Below are 20473 nucleotides of genomic sequence, written 5' to 3'. Positions count from 1 at the left end.
ATTTTGAAAGAGGTCAGCCTGAAACCCTTTTTTAGTAGTGTGTCTTCAGAATTTGTACTTGGTAAGCAATAATGCTTTAGATTTTTAAAATATTTTAAGAAAATTACAGATTTGTCACTGAAGTTTAATGAAAACAGAGTACAAATCCTTTAATGTCCTTTGAAATCCAGACCTTAGTTTTTAAGTTAAAATACTTTGCATCTAATCTGCCAAACAAAATGCACATTGTGGTGTTATTTGTTACCAAAGAAATAAACCATTTCCAACAGACCTTATCATATATGAACACAAATATACTTTTTGATAATAGCAAGGATATTACTTTCAAAATGTAGATCAGACATGGTGTAAATTCAAAAGAACTAACTGAAGGCAACAGAGAGAATCAATTTTTATTTTTTTTTTTATTTTTATTAAAAGGAAGTGTTTTACCATTCTCAGCTGATGATCTGTGCTTATTAGTCAGTTCTGCATCCTACTCTCCTGTAAGGATCCTGATCTTCCACGTGATATATTCTTTTAATAAAATACATTTCTTGGCTCTTACTGTTACTCTCCAAGTGCTAAATCATACCTCTAAAAGATCCAGTGAGTCTCCATTTCACAGTGAGTTTTCGCTTTGTGAGGTCAGAAATGCTCTGTAGAATTTCCTGTGCATCAGGTAAAATGTGTGAGGGGAGAGAAGGTTCAATAAGAAGTAAAAAGACAGGATTAGAAAAACAGACCATATATGAACAGGGAGCTTAAGAATATGGGGTGGTGACCGAAATAAATATTAGGAAGGAAAAAGAACTATTCCTTAATAGAAAGTTTCTCAAAGTTTTCTATGCAGCATTGGCTAGTAGGAGTGTTTTCTTCCTGATGCTTTTTGTCACATAGTTTTATGATGTGGCAGCCGATGACAGGCACTCAGGATAAGCACAGATATTCTGGCAGACATTCCAGGCCTTATTGGAAAATCTCCTTTGGATCAAGGTACTTGCAAAGTCACGGAGATATCAGTGTTTGGATTAGAAAGCTTGGTGCGATTCCCAATTCTGTAGGATGAGCTGGGCAGAATGTGCATTCCAGCCTGCCATTTACATCAGAGCCTGGGGAATTCAGTGATGTAAGACCAGCAGGAAACATGTATACTATTACACAGGCTGTTTTCTGTCACAAGTTCACGTTGCAAATCAGCCTCAGCTACACGTGTCGGCGTTCGCATTGACTTGGATCACAGTATTGAAGGGAGAAGGGGATGGAAGAGTAACGGCAATAAGCCAGGGAATTTACAGAGCCAAAATGTTTAGCCAGATATTGGACATATGAAGGAAATACTGTATTTGAAATACAAAATATTGTGCAAGTCTAATTTTTGGAACGTGCATTTCAAGCCCCTAAAACAAATGCGTTAAGTGTTTTCAACAAGCTAGAAAGCAGCTCTGATGACACAGAAGACTGTTAATTTATTTCAGTATCTTACCATAAAGCAACAGGATTTATGTCCAGTTAGGGTGAACTGCTCTTCCCAAAGAATGTACAACTTTCATTTTCTAGCCTTACATTGATCACTTAAATTCTGCCTACTGTCAATCTCTGTAAAAATTAGGCACATAAGTACAGGACCAATTCAGGCTGCATGTTTTCAAGCTAATCTTAGAGATGTCTGAAATCTGTGCCCCTGTTTTGGACTCCAGAGTTGTTTAGATCTGCAAATTCTAGAGTAACATAGCCAGAAAACAAAATGATTTGTCCAGGCCAGAAGAGACAAAACATCTACAGCAGCAAAATAGCTTTTCTCTTACGCTGTCCTCCTAAAGCAATTTGCAGATCTAAAGGGAAGAGTGCCAGAAAATGCCAGTTATGATGATAGCTGTAACATAGACACCTATTGTTTTCAGAGATCATCCTCCTGACTGCAGCAATTTTCAAGTTAACATGAGCTATGTGGAAACTTATGCAAAGTGGACATGAAAATTTCTCTACATCCAGTGATGTATCCTTGAATCATTCAGTATTTCTTTAATTGGCTGGACAATGTAATTGTTAAACTGTATTTTTAGCCTCGGAGTATTAGTAAATAGGCTAATTAAGAAAGGATGAGAAAATAATATTCCTGTTTAGTTTTAATTTATTTAAGGATGTGAATTTTATTTCAGCAGTTTTGTATTTTTGGCTTCAAGTAATAGAACACTCAAAAAGTCATCTGCTCTGCCAAGCACTTGAACAACAAGTCTTATGCTGGCAGTTATTTCAGGGTCAAAAATGAAATTGCAACAGGAACTCAGTTTCAGAAGGTAGATGTTTTATCCTGCTTTGTTTGGAACTTCTCTATGTTCTGTAAACCATTCTGCTTTATGTGATGTGATGTAACCGTAAGTTTAAAGTTACTTTTTAAAATGGAGAAGAAAAGCTGCAAGCATCTCAGTGCTAAACTCACCAGGGAGAGCTTTGTGTCATAAATGGCCCAATTTCTCCCTTATTTGGAAAATAAGTCAGTTAGTTTCTGTGTTTCTACCACTTTGTCTATTTGGCCTCAGCTTTTGACTTTGAGCAAATGCTTTATCTGATGATAAGGATCTGGAGGAATTTTGGCTTTGTATTCCAGGTTTGAAACTGGGAATGGAGAGGGATGCGTACGTCATGATTGCAGAGAAAGGAGAGAAGCTGTACCAAATGATGATGAGCAAGAAAGTGAACCTTATCAAAGACAGGAGGAGAAAATTAAGTACTGTTCCCAAGTGCTTTCTTGGCAAGTAAGTGGCATTTTGAATTGAAAAGGCCCTTTCATACCAGTTAAAAGAAGGGACTCTGGATTTTCTGGGTATGGCATTGTGAGGTCAGATCAGATGTGCTTCAATGCAGCTTCATTGCAAAGGCTGTAACCCCCATTACAGTTGTGATTTATTAAAGTTAATCAATGATTTCTATTTCACGCCATATGCAGGCTGTATAGTGACAGCTCATTCTGTTGTACAGTAACTCATAACAGCTGTTTCAAATGAACAAAAGGAATAAGGAAAAATACCTTAACTCCCACAAGCTCAGGGCTGCTGGTGGCCTAACCTGTATCCTCTTTTGTGTACAAGCAAATGCTTACCAGGTGATGTTTCAATCCAGCAGGACTGTCGAAGTCTCCGGTTCGAATTTAGAAGTTTCCTGTTCATCAATGTAACAGACACAAAAGAAATTTTGTGCATCAGGAGACCTGACACGTTTGTTAGAAGTATAGGGTTTTATTGTCTGGAAAAAACCTCTTTTGCTAGACAAAATGATCCTTAAGAATGACATGTGTGAGGCAGTAGAAGAGAGACCCCATGGATGAATCAGATTGGAGATTAGATACAGTAGCAGTGGGGCTGTTGGAGGGAAATGTCCTGCCTGGCACACAGGGAGACACATTAGTTGACCTGAGAAGACTTTTCCACCTCAGCTGTTTTATGATTGAAATGATCAGCTGTGAGAGGAAAAAAAGTTCTGAGGGGCCGATTATCCATTCATTTCCTTTCCCTCCCCCTGGTCTGTTAACGGCAGTTTGCAGGCAGCATTCCTTGTATACAGGGTGTGGAAATGATGCATTGTCCTTCTGCCTGACAGAAGGCAATCGGGTGGTGTAGACTGGCAATATTTCAGTTATAAAAAAAACTATCTTGGTTTTTGGAGATTTGGTTGCTTTTTTGTTCTCACACACACGCCCCAGACCCCACCAGCTGATTTTACTGGATTCAGATTGCGACCTTTAAGCTCTAATTTTGGAGGCGTGATACAGCATTTCTTATTTTCCATGCAACAAGAAGTACCAGACCAGAAACTTATGTTCTTCCAGTGCTGATATATCTGTCTGTTGTGGATTCCCTGATATTTTGCTTAATCTCAAGTCTTACCTGGGATTTCCTGCTACTACTTTTTCTTTTAAAATATCTGTTTTCTTAAATGCTTCACAGTCTGTCCTTCTCACTGCCCTCAGTTTGCTTGACAGTCACCTGCCACTCCAGTAGTGAGAATTCGACCTAACTTTGCCAATGGGTGACTGAGCCCAGACTGAGATATCTACAGGTATCCTGATCTCTGACAAAACCATTATTTCTGCTAACATTCCAGCCTTCCCCATAGAAGAAAACCCTGCTGATATCTTTTCCACTTGTTGGTACTGTCCTGGACAACTCAGTTGAGTGCAACTCAATCAGTACAATCCAGTCGTGACTCACAGACTTTTCATATCATTGCTGGGGTTTCCACTGAACAATGCACATTGGCTGTGACCTATTTGTTTTTTCAGATATTCCTGCCTAAGGGAGTCAGTAATAACTGTGCTGAGATGTACTTAGTGGTTTTCTGCTACATGCAGCTGAGAGTAACACTAAAGCCACAAAAAATAATTTTTTCTCTTGGCCTTTGAATATCAGATAGCATCTAGTAATTCTAGAGATAAAATGTGCTTGCAGGAAAAAAAAGACAAAACCATGAACTAATCCTGATATCTTCAGAAATACCACATGCATTTATTTATAAGGCTGTTTATTGAACTTAACTTAAGCAACTGACTTGCTTGAGAGCAAATCCACTTTCCTACCCACTCCTCAGTGTACTGGTATTCAGGCACGTGACTAGTGATACAATGGCAAAGGTGTGTGTTGGTGCCAGTGTATGTAAATGATATGCTTGCCATGCTGCTTTTCAGCACTGCACTAAACTGATTGCAAAACCTTGAACTGTACTGAGCTTGTAATAGAGAGGATCTGTTTGCCTCAGGACATTGCAAACATATCTGGTCCGATTGCACAAACCTGGATGGGTTGGATTTTCCTGTGTATTTGTTGAAGAGAAACCCAGCTGTTCCAAGTCCCTTAATTTCAGAGATACAGTGTCAGAAGATGGTGTCCTGACTTGCGTGCCAGATGAGAACTGAGCCTAGCAGCACTGGGAAGTGAGGATAGTCTCATTCATACTGGAGAACTGCTTAGGAGAAGATAAGGAAAAAAAATCAAGCTTTGCCATCCACTTTTTGAGTTGATGCCTTTTTAGCAAGAGTCCAGCATGTGCCTAAAAAATGTCTTGGAATATTTCTGGATCATGCACTTAGTGCTTATAAAGCCTTCAGAGTGAATGATTACTGGTTTTTCTTATGAGTCAAATGCCACAGAAGTCTTAAAGTAGCTCTTAAGAAAACCATCCCATGGTTCTGAAGCTTCAGGGCTGTGAGAGTAGCATTCCATTATTTTCCTTTTTCAGCTCACAATTTCAAACATTTAAGAAGTTTACCTTGCATTTACAATCCAAATAAACTCCAGGGACACAGTTACAAATAAAAGAAGCAGGAAAGCTAACAGGGTAGCAATGTTCTGCTAAAGTTTTGGGCAGCTGTTTAAGTGCTGTCGACTGCCATAGACACATTGCACTTGATGAAAAAATATATAGCCACTGGGCATCTTCCCTGGGTACTTAACATGATTCCAGTCATCAGCCAGCATGTCTGTGACAGGGCACTCCACAGAATGTCTCTTGTGTTCTCAGTGATGGCTGTGGAGGATCATTCTTACTTCTCCTCCCTCTGCAGTTTATATTCTGTGTCAGCTTTTGAATACTTCTGGAAACAGCTCAGAATCACTGGGAAATTGAGAATGGGCTTTCCTTAGGAGATAGTCTGACTCATCACTACAGTACCCTGGCTTCAGGAGTTTTACGAAACTCTGCTGGTTTCCATGGGATTCCCCTGGCATAGTTGAATAGATTCTGCTGCTTTTTCTACAGTAAGACAGTTACAGAGGAGCCCCTCAGCAAACCAAAGTTTTCAGTATTGAAATTGTTGTTATTCTAAAGGCAAAATGCAAATGCTGCCTACAGCTTAGATGAGTCAGCTCTGGTAAACATGAAGAGACTAAAAATACTTCGTTTAGAGCCCACAAGTGGAGGCATGGATACTGGTTTTGATAAGCAGCAACCCTCTGTACATTGGCAAGCACCCAAGTGGTTTATTGAACTCAGATTTCCCATATGTTGCTCTACTTAGATATATTCCTTTTGTTCTTCTCTATGAATTTAACACATTTCTAGTATAATCACTAATTAACCTGGCAAACAACTCAGCCCCCTAGGGCTTTGGCAGTGCTGTATTCATCAGGCTTGCAATGTCCATTTTTCTGTACTTACTGTTTCTAATTGAGTAACATCCTACATATCTATCCATTTTTGGCTTTTATTCTGCCCATATGTGCAGCTCTGCCCCTCACCAGGGAGTTTTGTTTTGTGTTGCATGAGCAGACACTTAGCACCTTTTGTCTATAAGTTAGAAACATTGTTTATGTATCTGCCAGGCACCAACTCCAGTAAATAACCTTAAAGTAACCTGTCAGTGGGACTTGTGCTCTCTCTTACTGCTCTGTGCTTGAATTCAGTAGTTTGAATCTTCTATCCCAAGTCCTGCTGTGATTCCATTGAAGCCAGTGCTGGGGGGCAGGGGTGGGTGGGCAGAAATCAGACCCAGTGAAGAAAGGTGAGCGTATGTGACTAAGTCAGACCACGAACACTGCTTGGAGGGATGGCTTGGATAGAAGTAACTGTTTTCTACTGTCCAGCTTGTTGTTTTTAAGGTCATCAGTTAATCTTGCTTTCCTTTCCCCCCTTGGATGTCTGGATTGCTCAATAAAATAAGGATTTGCAGCATCTTTATAGATCCTGCCAGGTCTTCTTTCCTTTTGTGTGCATGCTAATTATGATGAGCTAAGGACAATGGCAGGAAAAGTCATGGATAGGAGATCTGGATCTTCTGCAGAGCTTTTCCTCCAGAAATGTAGGAAATTGAGCCAACTAGTAGAGGTATCATCACTTACAAAAGTTTTCATGCTTGCTTCAAGGAGAGAGTCTCCTGTGGTTGGCTGATGACTTGCAGAGCTATGTGTCTGCTTATATTCAGAGCGAAAAAGCTGATTGTTTCTGTTCTGCTTCCCTTTGCAGTGAGTTTGTATCATGGCTCACAGAGATTGGAGAGATAAGCAAACCAGAGGAAGGGGTCAACCTGGGACAGGCACTATTGGAAAATGGAATTATTCATCACGGTGAGTGCTCCATGCCATAAAGAGATGTCAGATTTCAGTGATGCGTGGGAAATGAGGGTGGAAAACTGACTGCAGCTGTTCACGTGATATTCAAATACTTTCCTGTACCATAGCCACCAAATCCTCAAAATGTTTAATGACTTTTGGGATTAAGAAGTGGGCAAATTTATGTCATGAAAACAGGACTTGTTTGGTATCCTGAAAGTGTTTATGCCTGCAGTTGTGTGATTTCTCTGCAATGTTGTGGACTATATCAGGTGTATACTCCCTTGTACTTTGTGTGTTTGAAAATCTGTAGTGATCAGTAAATACAGCTTTCCATATGAGACATCAGCAATACAGAGGGTAGTCAAGCACTGCTCTTTTAGAGTGGGGCATAGATCCGAACAGAGTGAGGGGCTCCAGGAGATGGGTCGTTATTTCTAATGAGACTGCTTGTCATGAAGAAAAGAGATGATGGAGGGTTTGTTGTGGGATTTGTTCTTTCCAGCTCATTTGGCAAAAATTTTCTCTCTTTAAAATAGTGATGCACTGTATTTCTTCAGTGCACCCAGCGGATGACCTTGAAGTGTTGTGGTGAGGGGTATTTTAGAAGAGCACGATACTGCACACAAAAGTGCTGCATGACCAAAGTAGCACAAGATGCTTGTTTGGAAATTTTCTGTGCTATCCGTATTTCTGCTAAAATAAGATCTTTCTCGAGATTATGTCCTTTAAATTCAGATTTGTCCTGCTATTTCCTATTATTTTCATATTACATTATGCAGACAGAGGAACATAGTCATATTTTAGTTAAACAGCAAGTGCCCCAATTTCAGCTTTCAAGTGAGTTTAGCTGCAGAATGCACATCAAAGGAATAAGATACATAAATCTTAAGTCACTAGTGGTCTACATTTCCATACAATCTCTTGGAAACCAATTTAAATAGGGGAGCCATTTAACTAGGCTAATCTTGCTTTAGTCTCTTGGTAACTCAGCTCCACAAACTTGTCTTTCAGGTGACAATAACATTGTTAAGAAATTATGTTTGTTATCTTCTTTTAATTAACACATAGAGAAACCTAATGTGAGCAGTACCATAATCCTTCATGCACATATACCTCCACCTCCAGATACCAAGACGTACTTTCAGGCACGTTCAGACTCTGAAAAGCTTTGAGCTTGAGCTCAAAAGCACTGAACACTTTTGAGTACTTGAGGGCGCTTTTGAAGCCGTAACTGTGGCTTTGGGAACTGAAACACCCTGGCTCCAAAGTGCAGGGATCCCCCTTTGGACGAAGAATGCTTTTTTGCACTCGCACCCTCACTTGCCTATGTTCTGAGTGTGTCCACCTGCACTGTTGGTGCAAAAAGCTCTCCTGAGACTTGTTATTTCATGATGACTCCCTACCTTGCCATAACTTCATATTTTGACACTTTCAGCAGTGTCCTTTTTCTCTAAACGCAGATTTACAGCTCAAGGAAAGTTGTGCTGTTATATTTACTGCTCCCCTTATTCAAATGCCCTGAGTAAGATGCGTCTGGTTTGGTTTTAGAGTTCCTGATGTTAGTGTCCACAATGGCAGTTCTTGTTAGACGTTGGAAGGTATTTGCAATGCTGCATTTTCTTAAGGAAATATCCCTTGAGATTTTGATAAATCATTAGATATTAAAATATCCTATTATGTGGCTGCTAATGTAGCAAGAACTTAAAACTTAAGCACTATAATGAAGCCCTTACCTCTATTCTACATTAGGCAATATCTTTTATCTTTTGTTTTCACTTGGCATAACATTACTGTCAGGTGAAAATTGCTAATCTCTCAGCCTGCCTGAGAAGTAGGGTCATAGAAGATTGCTAAATGCTGAGCTCGGTGTGTTTTATCACTCAGTTTCCCTTGTATCTCCTTTAATTCTGGCTGTTTTATCTGGACTGCTGATGTGCATGTTCTGGTACCTGTCACAGAGAGCAGAAGCGATCAGAACCCGACCTGTGTGCCAGACACAAAAGGTGCTTTCTCAGTTGGATTTAGAAATACAAAATCCAAAGCATGCAGACACTCAAAAGAAGTCAATAGCTCACACATCTTAGAGATTCCACTGTATAGAAAAGGATATACATCAGATCCTGCAAATTTTGTTTTATGCTGTGAAATTAAGGGAAAATATCACCAAAAGCAAGAATCATTTAATTAAATATTCATAGACCGGGATGTCCTATGTCATGAGGGAAGATCTTAAGAATTTCTGATATCTGCTTTCTAAACTATTATCCTGCCCACTCTGCAAGGGGCAGACTAAATCTCAAATGGTCCTGGTACTTCTGGGTCTGCCTAAGCTAGTTTAATTGTCTTTAGTCATCCAGTGCAATCAGTTTTCGCAGGTTAATCAAACTGAGGCAAAAATGCATCTTAAATAGCATAAATCTGTTTTTTCTCTGAGTTGATCAAAATGCTGTGCCTACACTGTGGAATACTGCATCCAAAATATTCAAGGGTGCTCCAGCACAAAGGTCTGGCCATAGTTTTGTTGCACTGGCAAAGGCAGGAGAGATCACAGTGACTAAGCTACCCCACTGTACCTGCTGTCTGCTCTGCTTGCTTTTCTCTACATTTCCTCCTCCATCTCTACGTAGTTGTAACTGGTCTCCATCAAATGAAGCTGTGAACAATGACATTTCTGTACTATATACTGTAAAATCTGGAAGATACTTTATTACTTATTTTGGGTTTGAACAGTCATTGACACTTTTTAATTACGATTACCACTTATTTACTAATTAGTGAAATAAATAATTTCTACTAGTTACTAAATTACTATCTTCAGTATGAGGGTTTCCCACCTCCATGTTCTATTGATATACTTTACCTTAGAATAGAGATAGGATAAACCTACATATAATTGCATATAGACTTCAACCCTCTTCCAGTCTGGTGTATTGGATAAATTTGTTTGAAACTGGGTATGGTTTTTAACTCTTTTCTAGCCTATCAGTATATAGCATTACCCAATAAGATTTTAACTGCCTTACTGTGGAACAACTATTTTGGGTGACAAAGCAATCTCTCAAAAGTATTATTTAGTTTTTAGAAGGAACTCACTGGTAAATACAAGAACCATGGTAGAAGAATACCTCTAGCAGCTGTAGTTCCTCCAGCCAGCATGCTTCTGCTTTTGGAGTTGCAGAACTTTGGGTAACTGCAAAAATTACTTTAGTGCTGTGATAACTGTTGTGGGAATTTGCAGGCACTTTGTTAAAAACTTATCGAAATAAGTCAGATGGTCCCAATTACCTTCACAAGGACTGTTTCCAAAGCCTTATGTAAATTGTATCTGGTGTACAAGGAAGAAATTTCAATTTTATTGGAGCTGCAGTATTTTAGAAAACTGCTTTTTGTGGCGGAGCTATTCAGATATGCACGCAAGCACATATATACACAATAAGGGGAAGTTTGAAAAGCTGAGTCCTCCCTTCAGAAAATGATAGGTGCCAGCAAATACTGAGGTGTAGACATACCAACTGGCCTATGAAGAACATGACAGGGGAGAAAAGACTAATTTTAATCATCATACTGGTGTTTTAGTTTCAGACAAGCACCAGTTTAAGAATGAGCAGGTGATGTACAGATTTCGCTATGATGATGGAACGTACAAGCCAAGAAGTGAATTGGAAGACATCATGTCCAAGGTTTGTATTATCGTTCTTAGTTGGAACCTTGTGATTTGCATCAAAAGAATTTGCTCTGCCTCTGAATGTCGTTGACCTGTTGTACAGGAGGTCGGTCCCTAATGCTGTTTATCTTTGTTGTATTAAGTTATCCATCCTAGTGTCATAGGAGACATTCCCTCTAGGGAGAGGATGCAGAACTTAGAAATAAATAGCAATACAGTTGTGACTGCACCCAAGGCTGCTGATTACAATCCTAATATAGTAACAAAAGGTCGTCAAAGAAAACAATAGGCCATAATACAACATGTCTGCTGAAAATCTGGGCATTATGGTTCAGGGAGATAGAAGAGAGCAATATTTAACTGTCATTCCTGATAATTGTATGTCAAATGATTTCTCTCGATCCCATATTTGCCCATATTCCTTTTAATAAATTTGATTTCTTCTTACGAACATCAGTTCATAGGTTAATTGTGAGGAAGGATTAATGGAGAAAATGTTGGAATGGAGGTGATCAGAGATAAAAGAACAGATTTTTTGGCTCCTGAAAGCAGGGGAAGAAGAAAGACTATTTGACAGGATAAAGGAACAGTTTTGAAAAACAGTTAATCGATAGGTAATTCCAGCTGAGTAGAGACATCAGTGTCCAGGTTTTGCTTGCTTTAGGTAGTCAGTGTTTCTTTGAAAAGGAAAAAACCTGATAACACCACGCATCTTTCCTTCTTCAGGGTGTGAGGCTCTACTGCCGACTACACTGCCTATATACTCCAGTGGTAAAGTAAGTTCACCTTCACGATCCCCTTGTATACATTATCTGGCTTTGTTAAAGGATTATATGTTACTGCTGAAACCTTTCTTCTTTCTTATTATAAACAGTAATTCTCTGCATTTTCTTGGCTCTTTTACTATCTCCACAGTTTAGATCTGTAGTTGTACTTCTGCTGGAGGATGTTGGAACTGGGTTCTGGGAGAGTGAAAAGCTGCTGTTACAGTCTTCCTGACCTTTGCTTCCTCTGTCAGTTCATGAGAGCTGTTAGCATGACTCAAGTTTATTTGTTTACTTTGGCATTTTCTGTTCATTAAAGTGGGCGTGATTAATAAGTGACTACTGATTCAGGGCAGATCGGGCAGTGTGATTGTAGCTGCTGTATTATTTGGGTTGTAGAAAATGTAAACAAATGCTAAAGTGATGTAAACAGATTCCAGTGTGATGCTAGGATTCTTTCATCCCAAGCACCTCAAACAAACAAAAGCCAATCTGAAGTGGAATAAAACCTGAAGCTGTAATTTAGAAAAAACCTTAAAAAATTTGTGTGGAATCTTCAGAATTTAGGTCTCTATTAATAAATGCTAAAGAATTTAGATAATCTGCAAGTGCTAGTTAATTCTTCCTAGATCCCAGGAGATGATTTTCAGATGTTGTTGCCTTACTGTGACATCAGATGAACATTTCTGGCCTATAATGGAAACCACCCTGAGCCATGCAGGTGTTCTGTTTAGGTGTTTATGGTTGAAAAATCAGGCATTTTCACTTAAGAGAACTTCATTTTGACATACAAAAAATTAATGGGAAAAAAATAGCTCTGGTGGGCATGACTGGAGCCTCAAATTCAATAAAACTGACCTCTTGCCCTGAGTTGTACAGCAGATGTTTCACTGAAAGGTGATTGTCATGCTAAAAGGAGAAGCAAAGATAGTTACAGTTCATCAGTCATAAATTTGCCTGATTAGATCTCTATTTTTGCCCAGAATGGCTGTTCTACAATAGTATGCGTTGCAGTTCACCTAAAGGGTATGGACAGAGCAGGAACGATGCAGCCTACGACAGGCAAAATGGTTATCTGTGTGCATATGTGTATTTGCATATACACATTTCAGCCCTTGAGATGGCAGTTCACATGCAGAGGAGGAATAATGACAAGAGAAGCTGAAAAAATTTCACTGACCTCAGGGTACCCACAAACTGAAGGGGATGTAGTCTTATGCTTTAGGGGATCAGCAAGGACAAAGTAACTACCATAGGCCTGTCTTGTGTTTTATCAATGTGCTATTTTTGTAATAGAATTTCAGCTGGAGAATCTTCCAGCATCAGAATTAATCTGTTTTAGTGACAGCATGAATCTAAACTGTGTGTGACCAGTGAAAACTAGCACTCAGAAATTTTAGGATCCTTCTGGATAGACTTAATGTTCTCAGTATGTTCATGCTCCTCTTCCTGCCATTCCCTTTCCTACTCACTCTTCCTTTTATCTCCCTGGTAGAGAACTGAATCTCCCAGGCTGACATCCTTTAATGTCTCATTATCAGGTCTTTTTGCCTCTGGCAAGCCTAATGTTAGCCTAAAGGAGCTAGCTTTTAGCCGAGTTAGTTGTGCAAAGCCTATTGCTTTCTGCTGTGCCTTTGGACTGCTGCTTTATCTGGCATCTTCAGGCTGCTGATCCCTACAATCATGCTAGCAAGGTTGATGAAGCCTACTTTTCTGGTGCAACCTCCCTTCTAGAAAATCATCAAAACTGCTTGGAGTAGCAGGTGCATGTGCCAAGAGGATCTGAAGGAATCATAAAGTTCAAAATTCAATTATTTTGCTGACAATCTTGGAACGTAATTTTGCTCAGTTGTCTTCCCTGAATCCATGTAGCCTTTGCTTTTATCATTTTCTTTAAGTAAACTCTGACACTGATGTAGTTTGAGGATAAGATGATGTACTCCACTGGAAACAAAGCATGCTACTTTGAGGGATGATACATAAAAAGTAAAACATTTTGAAAAATCTTAGAGGTAGAGAAGGTTCTGAATATGTCTCTGATCTACTTTGTGGAAGTTGCGATGGTGGGAGAACTTGCTCACACTTACACATGTGATGGACAATACTTGAATGCACAGATGGGCTAGACCTTGTGAAGAACATTATATTCCTCTGGTTCCTGTGAAGCAGTAAGGTTCTGCCAACATTTCAGTAGTTCCCACATCTGTATTTGACCATTCACCTGAAGCTTGTGATTCTGGATAACATTCTATGATCATGCTCTGCTCTTGTTCAGGCAAAGTTAAAATGGGGGGAAATGTCAGTGAACTAATGTTGAAATATTCATCCTGACAAGTGTTTAACTATGAGCAGTGGAAGACTGGGCCTTGGACCAAGATCCTGATGCCAGCTTATTCAAAACTCAAGCTCTACGTCAGCAACTGTGTTAAAATGTTGGGAGTTGCTTTTCACAATCTGGAAACCCCTCCTCATTAGTACTCAATATTTTAATGCTTTACTTTATTGTTCTGACATTTCAAAAGCACATTTTCTCAAGATAAGAGTGTGAGGGGAAAAACTGCCCAGAAAACTCCCACAGTTTTGTGCTGGGTTTAGCACATTACTGTAAGACAAGTAGAAAAATGTGTGTGAGCACTATGAGGAAAGCTTTTGTTCTGAGGATGCACATTTCTGGAAATGCTGTCATGTTTGGGGGGTGGGGTGGATTTTTTTTCCAAGTTCTGAAAGTCCCACTTCCCTTTCTAATTTTTCACACCCTGCATTCTGCAAACACACAGGCATTTCTGCTGCATTTGTTTATAAAAATCAAGTCACCACATATTTGTATGTGTAGGTGGTTAGTAAAAGGAAAACATGAGTAGGATTAATTTTAGATGATGGTTTGATTTTAGATTTTTAGAAAAAAGGAATTATCAAATGTTGTGGTGCTAATGAAAAAGCTTTATTTGATAGAACTGAAGAATAAAGTCTCCTCCTGAGCTGCTGTATAGATACATCCGGACTGTAAAACAGTCACAGTGGCTGTGAAAGTTTCCTTCCATAGTCATGCCAGTGGACCTCAAGTTTGAAATAGAAGGACCACCTCCAAGGGTGAGAGAGGAATTAATTCTTCATAGCCATTCAGCATTTGGCCTCTCTACTGAGACTCTCAGCAAGAAGGAGCCAACTAAGGCAAATTAATTGTGGTAACAGCTTTTGTGATGTGGAACTAGGAACTGGATCAAGACCACCAAACTTATTTCATGCGGGCCAGTAAACAGCCTTAAAATGGAAAGAGCTTTTCTTTCTCTCATGAGCTGGATTAAATCCAGTGACCTGGAGGTGAAAGGTGTTAGAGCCCAATGTCCTGAGCTACATAGTCCTCTTATATTTGTATCAAAATTCTTTAGAAGTATTTTATGAAAGACTAAAAACATCAATTATCTCCGTGGCTCTGAGAAGAGGAATGGAAAAAACTGCTAAATGCAGCAAGTTACAATAGGGTTTCTTTTCCTCATTTCAGGAACAGTGCTGCTCTCTGCGAGGGCTGTGTGTGAGATGGTGCAAGTTGTATTACAAGACCTAAATACAACACTTCTTTTTTTTTTTTTTTTATTTCCAATGGCTGAAATATCTCATGCCATAAAAGAACACTGTGTTCTCCATTTGTATCTGGCTGCTCTGTGATATTTTGCTAAAGGAAGTAAAATCTGAACAGGTGTGGAGAATCAGGAAAACCTCTCTTGAGAGAGGAGGCTAGAAGGTGCTTAATTTAACAAGTCTAAGAAAAAGTGGGCACATGAATACCTTGATGGGTAAAGGCTAGAGAAGAACTACTTAGGCTTATAGATGGGGCTGGCACTGAGCCAATAAACGTAAACTGGACATGAATGGATTTAAGATGGAAACTAGAAGATGATTTCCAGCCAGAACAATGTGATTTTCAACAGGACTGATGGTGGCAATATTCTAACCTGAGTTAAAGAAGCAGCTCAGCTGTGAAAAGAATGTCCTGGTTGCCTCTGGCAGGAGTATGAGCTCCCTGAAGATGGCTTGAGTTGTTAGAAAAGTTTAAAAACTAGTGCTTTCCTCTAGAGAAAAAGGATATCTGCTTCCCATTCTTTGTCTTATTTATTTGTGGCTGGGAGTCTCTCTCTTTTTTTTCCCCCCCATCTATAATTCTTCTTTTTTCTTCAACTTCATAATATCAGGTCACTATAGTATATATAGGTTTGTTATATATATTATTATGTATATGTTACAGAGTGTTAAAAAAAAATAGAGTTTACCTTTTTGTCCTGATTTTCCCTGAATTCTCTTTCTTAATTAGAGACCGGGACTACCACCTAAAGACCTACAAATCAGTAATCCCTGCAAGTAAACTAGTGGATTGGCTTATTGCACAGGTAAGAAAATTTGAAGATACCGCTGTCTTTGACAAGTAGCTTAATTTTTCAGTTCCATTTAAAAGTAAATAAAACACATTTATCTAGAGAGCATAATTAAATATATTCTGATTCTTTGAACTTAAAATTTTATGCTTTCTGTTATTGTTCATTTGGTGAAAACTTATTATTTGGCAGCATAAAGAGGAAGAAAGTCCTTTGTTAGCCTTAGGAGTGGTGAACTGGTTGTTCTCTGGGATCTTTTCTATTTCTTGTGACTTTCTGAAGACATTTAAAGCAATGTTGATCTCATTTAAACTTGTATAGGTGTCGTACATTTTTATTGAAAAATGAATCCGGAGTTTTACACCAAAAACTACACCATTGTCAAGTAATCATAGTTGCCTCATATTTACCTTGTAAGTACAGAGAAGAGCCTGTAGCTTGGGAAGTTAAAAATTTACCTTTGATAGTATAAAACAGTCTAAAGGGAGAGTGTTCCATGTTGCTCACCATCGTAGAGTAAAATGCACATTCTGGTTTTGTCTTAAATTATGGTCTGATTCATAATCACATTAAGTCCTATACTGCCAAAATGACACAGAGAGAGGCTAGTTTGAATGAGAATCAGGCCTCTGAACACCAGAGATGTTGTCCTTCAGAAATGTTTCCTGCAATTGCATTTGACATCCTCCTACATTAATAAGATTGATATGATTTAAGGTTGTTTTCTGCCAAATAATTGAATGAGAATGGAGTAGTCAGTTGTTTTCCTGTTAAGAGCATAGAGGACAACAAGGATATTAGTACTGAGGTTGTCATGTCAGTTACATGTGATTTAATGGGGTCTTATTCATGGAAAGCTGAGGGGGGAAAAAAGTCTGCTTTGGACAAAGAAAAGAGATGAAATCAATCTAATCAACCAATATAATAATTAATCATAGAGCTGTAGGCAGACTCAGATAGCAAGGTTAAACATCGGCTCTTGGTCTGGAAAAGGAAGCTCATTTCCTTCTCCGTTTTTCTTCATTGTAGTAGGTTGATCTGGCTGTTAGTTCTCCTGAACTTTACATTAAAATTGAACCAGAATGTGCTAAAGCCAGATTCAGAAATACAGAAGATTCTGTAATTTATATAGGTGCATACATATATGTATACAGATGCAAAGATGAGGTGAATTTCTTCTGTGCCCAGTTAAAGGGGAACATTGTTTAACATTTAAATCACTGTCTGTGACTTAGATGAGTTCCTGTCTATGTGGCTACATGGATCTTTGCTCACAGATCCTTACAAATAATAATTTTCATGGGGATTTGCTTGGAGTTTTCATGCTAGATTGAACTAGTTTCTAGCAACCATTCATACTTTGGCCGTATCAGCTACAACAGATTTTAGTGGAAGCTAATGAATACTCATCTCTTTGTAAAGTAGTGCATTTATTTACTCAAATATCTACCTTTCATTTTAACTTTAGATATCTGTTCTTGAAAATCTTGGAGATGGTGTCTGATTTGATAACTACCTGTTACACAAAAATACTGGGATATATTTATTTCTGTTTCTGACAATCAGTTTGCATCATGATTTTAGTTTAGAAATGTTGCACAAAAGAAATGAGGACTATTGTTTCTGTTAGATTTAGTGGCATAGGGATGACTGTCTTGAAGGATAATCTCTCTCATTTCTGTTTGCAATTTAGACTATAAATGCCAGTGGGAGCCCTCCCTAGTGAGAAAGCTGGTTTTCATTTTTTTGACCTTTACAAATATTCATAAGACTGAAAAGAGCAGAAGAGTAAGAACTTGTTTTATAATCAAACAGCATCAGCTGTATTTTGTACCCTGATCCTCCTACCTGGAAACTTTTGGCTATTGTATTTCTGACAAGGATAAGTTGTATCCTCAACAAGGCTTAATCTTACGTACATTTGAACAGTTGTATTCAAATGTGATATATGTTATTATCCCCTGTGTATTGTATGCACTCAGAGTCTGAGACTGGATAGGCATTAAGAGCGCTGTTATTAGATGCGCAGTGCATTTTTGGCTCTGTAGACATCAGAGATCTGCAGGAGCTGAGCATCTCTATCAGGTTTATTAATAAAGTGCCCTGTGATATGCTAGCACAGATTACACACTGTGGGGGAGTTTTTGCATGTGAGAGAGGCTGGTCAAGGGATTTCCTAATGACTTGGAGATTTAATGCTGAATTTGCTTGATGTCTTTTTATTGTTTATAGTTCTTTGCAGTAGCTGGATTCTATTGCAGTTATCCCCGTAGTATGTCTTAAGCAAATTGTGCATGAGACTAAAAGAAAGCATTAAGTTTGGTGATGGAGAGAAGCACATGTGACCATAAGTGCTAATTGGAGATGGAAGTGTTTATGCCTCTTCTGGAAGCACAAAGGCAGATCCTGGAAAACATAATGCTGTGTTCGAGTTCTCTATAGGCACTACTTCAGTGACACTTTGAATGTAACAGAGAAGTAGTTTCAGCAGTCAGAACCTGAAAGGAGAAATATGTGATCTGTATCCATGGATTTAGACTGAAAGTGTCTGTGAATTATATTATGGTCCCAATGTATATTTAGAGGTAATACTTGAAGGGAAGGGGCTCATTCTTTCATTGATTTTGGACCTTCTCAATTTCATTTTGCAGCCTAAGTTTTTTCTCACTGCCAGCAGGCTGAGAACAAAAACGAACACAGGCCTTACTTATAATTGTCAGAGCTTTCGTATTTCATAGGATCTTGGGTGCTACTGAGAGTGCACTGGAATACTGCACTGGCACAAAAACAGTACTTTTGTCATCTGGCTGAAGATTTCTATCCAGACCTCCAGAAATTATCTGTGATGGAACACTATCAGTTGAATCCCCACTCCTAAGTCTAAGAAACTTAAAATGCTAATTTTATGAAAAGTAGAATGGAAGTAAAGGGACAAATGCAAACAGAAACCTGCTGGTAAGATTCTTTAGAGCTTTTGCTCCAGTAGGTCTCTTACCTCTTTCCATTCATCCATCCTTCCGTACATTCCTTCTTTCTGTTGCAGTATATATTGCAGCTCTTGTGCATTGCATTACCTTAGGCTTCCTTCCCATTTGGACAGAGCACTTCATAATCTTAAAAATCTCCTTTTCCATCATATCAACAAAATATTTAAAAGTGGCTGTTTTTAACTTATCTGTGTTCATCTGCTTTTACAACCTCCTACATGTAGGTTATAAACAATGTAGGTCAGAGACCATCTTAATTATTGAGCTTTTGCATTTCAAAACAATCATCCATGGACCATGATTAGGGATTTAAATGTCATATTATTGCCAGAACTAGACAACAGTAATAATAGTAATGGTGGAAATAGTAATAATAGTGTGCTCTGGACATGATCCTTCACTATGGTACTGACTGTAAACTGTTTCTATAATGCTGCTGACTCAAATTCAGTGATTGTATTTGAATAAACCTAAATTATCTTGTCAAAACTAGTATATCTAGTTTCACATCCAATTTCTGTATGAAAGAGTTATGAGAGAGACATTCTGTCAAGATTGTTGATTTTAAGTCATTCTTTTTTTCTTAAGATTTTTGTTACTGCTTTAATTGTATTTGGATAAATTGCTGCATAACATTTAGAAGTACTTACAGGTGAGCTGAAATTACCTATTTTAAGTTATATTTTATAATTAGAGAATGTTGTTTTGTTAGGGGAATGTTTTGAGGCCAAGTTAAGATCATCAGGAGTAGCCTGGTTTAGAGCCTTCCTACAGAAAGATTTTGTTGCCTCAACCAAAAGTAGATTACTAGAGGTTAAGAGAGTAATATTAGAAGGCATTTATCCTCCAGTTTATTTACCGTTGAAAGAATAAATTAGTTTTTTAAGTCCCAGCCCTGGTAAAATAAACTACCCATTTATCCCATAAAGTAACACAAAGTGAGTGTTGAGAATTGTCTCATGACAGGATGTTAAAAATGAGGAAAGACTTAAGAAGACTTGAAATTAGTTTATAGGAGAAGTTAAACTTCAGGTTTATTAAAGCCCTTTTCTTGGCTTTCCTTGTGTGATTACATAATCATACAGTTCCTCCAGAACCGTCTTCGTCTTTTTCCTACCAAGACAGCAGTATTTAGTGCTTAATTAGTAAATGTCATGCCTTTTTTTTTTGCTCTCAGAAAGTCTCTTCAACAAGAGCCAGTAGTGCTGCTGATCGGCAAGAGCTGATCCTGTTTTATCCTGTATTTAAATAGTATCTTTACACCATAGCGATGTTCTTTGCCAGTATTTGCCTGGCAAATAGCTACTGCTGTCCTTAGTAGGACTTGAAGTAGGACTGATGTTCTGCTGACAAGATCAGAGGACTCTTGGTCTGCAAGCTGCTTTGCATAAAACGAAGTCAGTATGCTACTCTGCAGTTGCTGCTAGAGCTTCAGGATATCTAGTTCTTCAGATACAGGGGAAAAAAAGAAGGTGTGATACTTGTGTAGGGTACAGTTTCTAATTTAGTAGGACTGAAATTGCTCCTCTGCCAAAGCAGCAGGTCCCCTGTCTGTTGGAATGAGATGACCAACTGCTCTGAGTGAGATAGCAGATCCCAGGTTCTCTTGTGTCCGTTTGGGGACTGGGAAGCAGGTAATCTTGCCTCAAGTGACCAGTGTTTA

At 38.6% G+C, this 20473-nt stretch overlaps 1 protein-coding gene across 1 annotated transcript in view; it reads left to right on the top strand.

Annotated features, from left to right (window-relative positions):
- The window catches only part of LOC104529650 (phosphatidylinositol 3,4,5-trisphosphate-dependent Rac exchanger 1 protein-like), a 68641-nt gene that overhangs the window by 12168 nt on the left and 36000 nt on the right, over positions 1-20473 (top strand). The window contains 5 exon segments of the mRNA XM_029086492.1: positions 2591-2738; positions 6937-7037; positions 10602-10705; positions 11416-11465; positions 15763-15838. Coding sequence (XP_028942325.1) covers positions 2591-2738; positions 6937-7037; positions 10602-10705; positions 11416-11465; positions 15763-15838 — 479 coding nt within the window.

This window comes from Antrostomus carolinensis, unplaced genomic scaffold, assembly GCF_000700745.2.
Source record: "Antrostomus carolinensis isolate BGI_N321 unplaced genomic scaffold, ASM70074v2 scaffold17148, whole genome shotgun sequence".
NCBI classification, from domain to species: Eukaryota; Metazoa; Chordata; class Aves; order Caprimulgiformes; family Caprimulgidae; genus Antrostomus; species Antrostomus carolinensis.
Note: the sequence above shows the minus strand (reverse complement) of the source record. Positions and strands in the feature narration are given on the sequence as shown.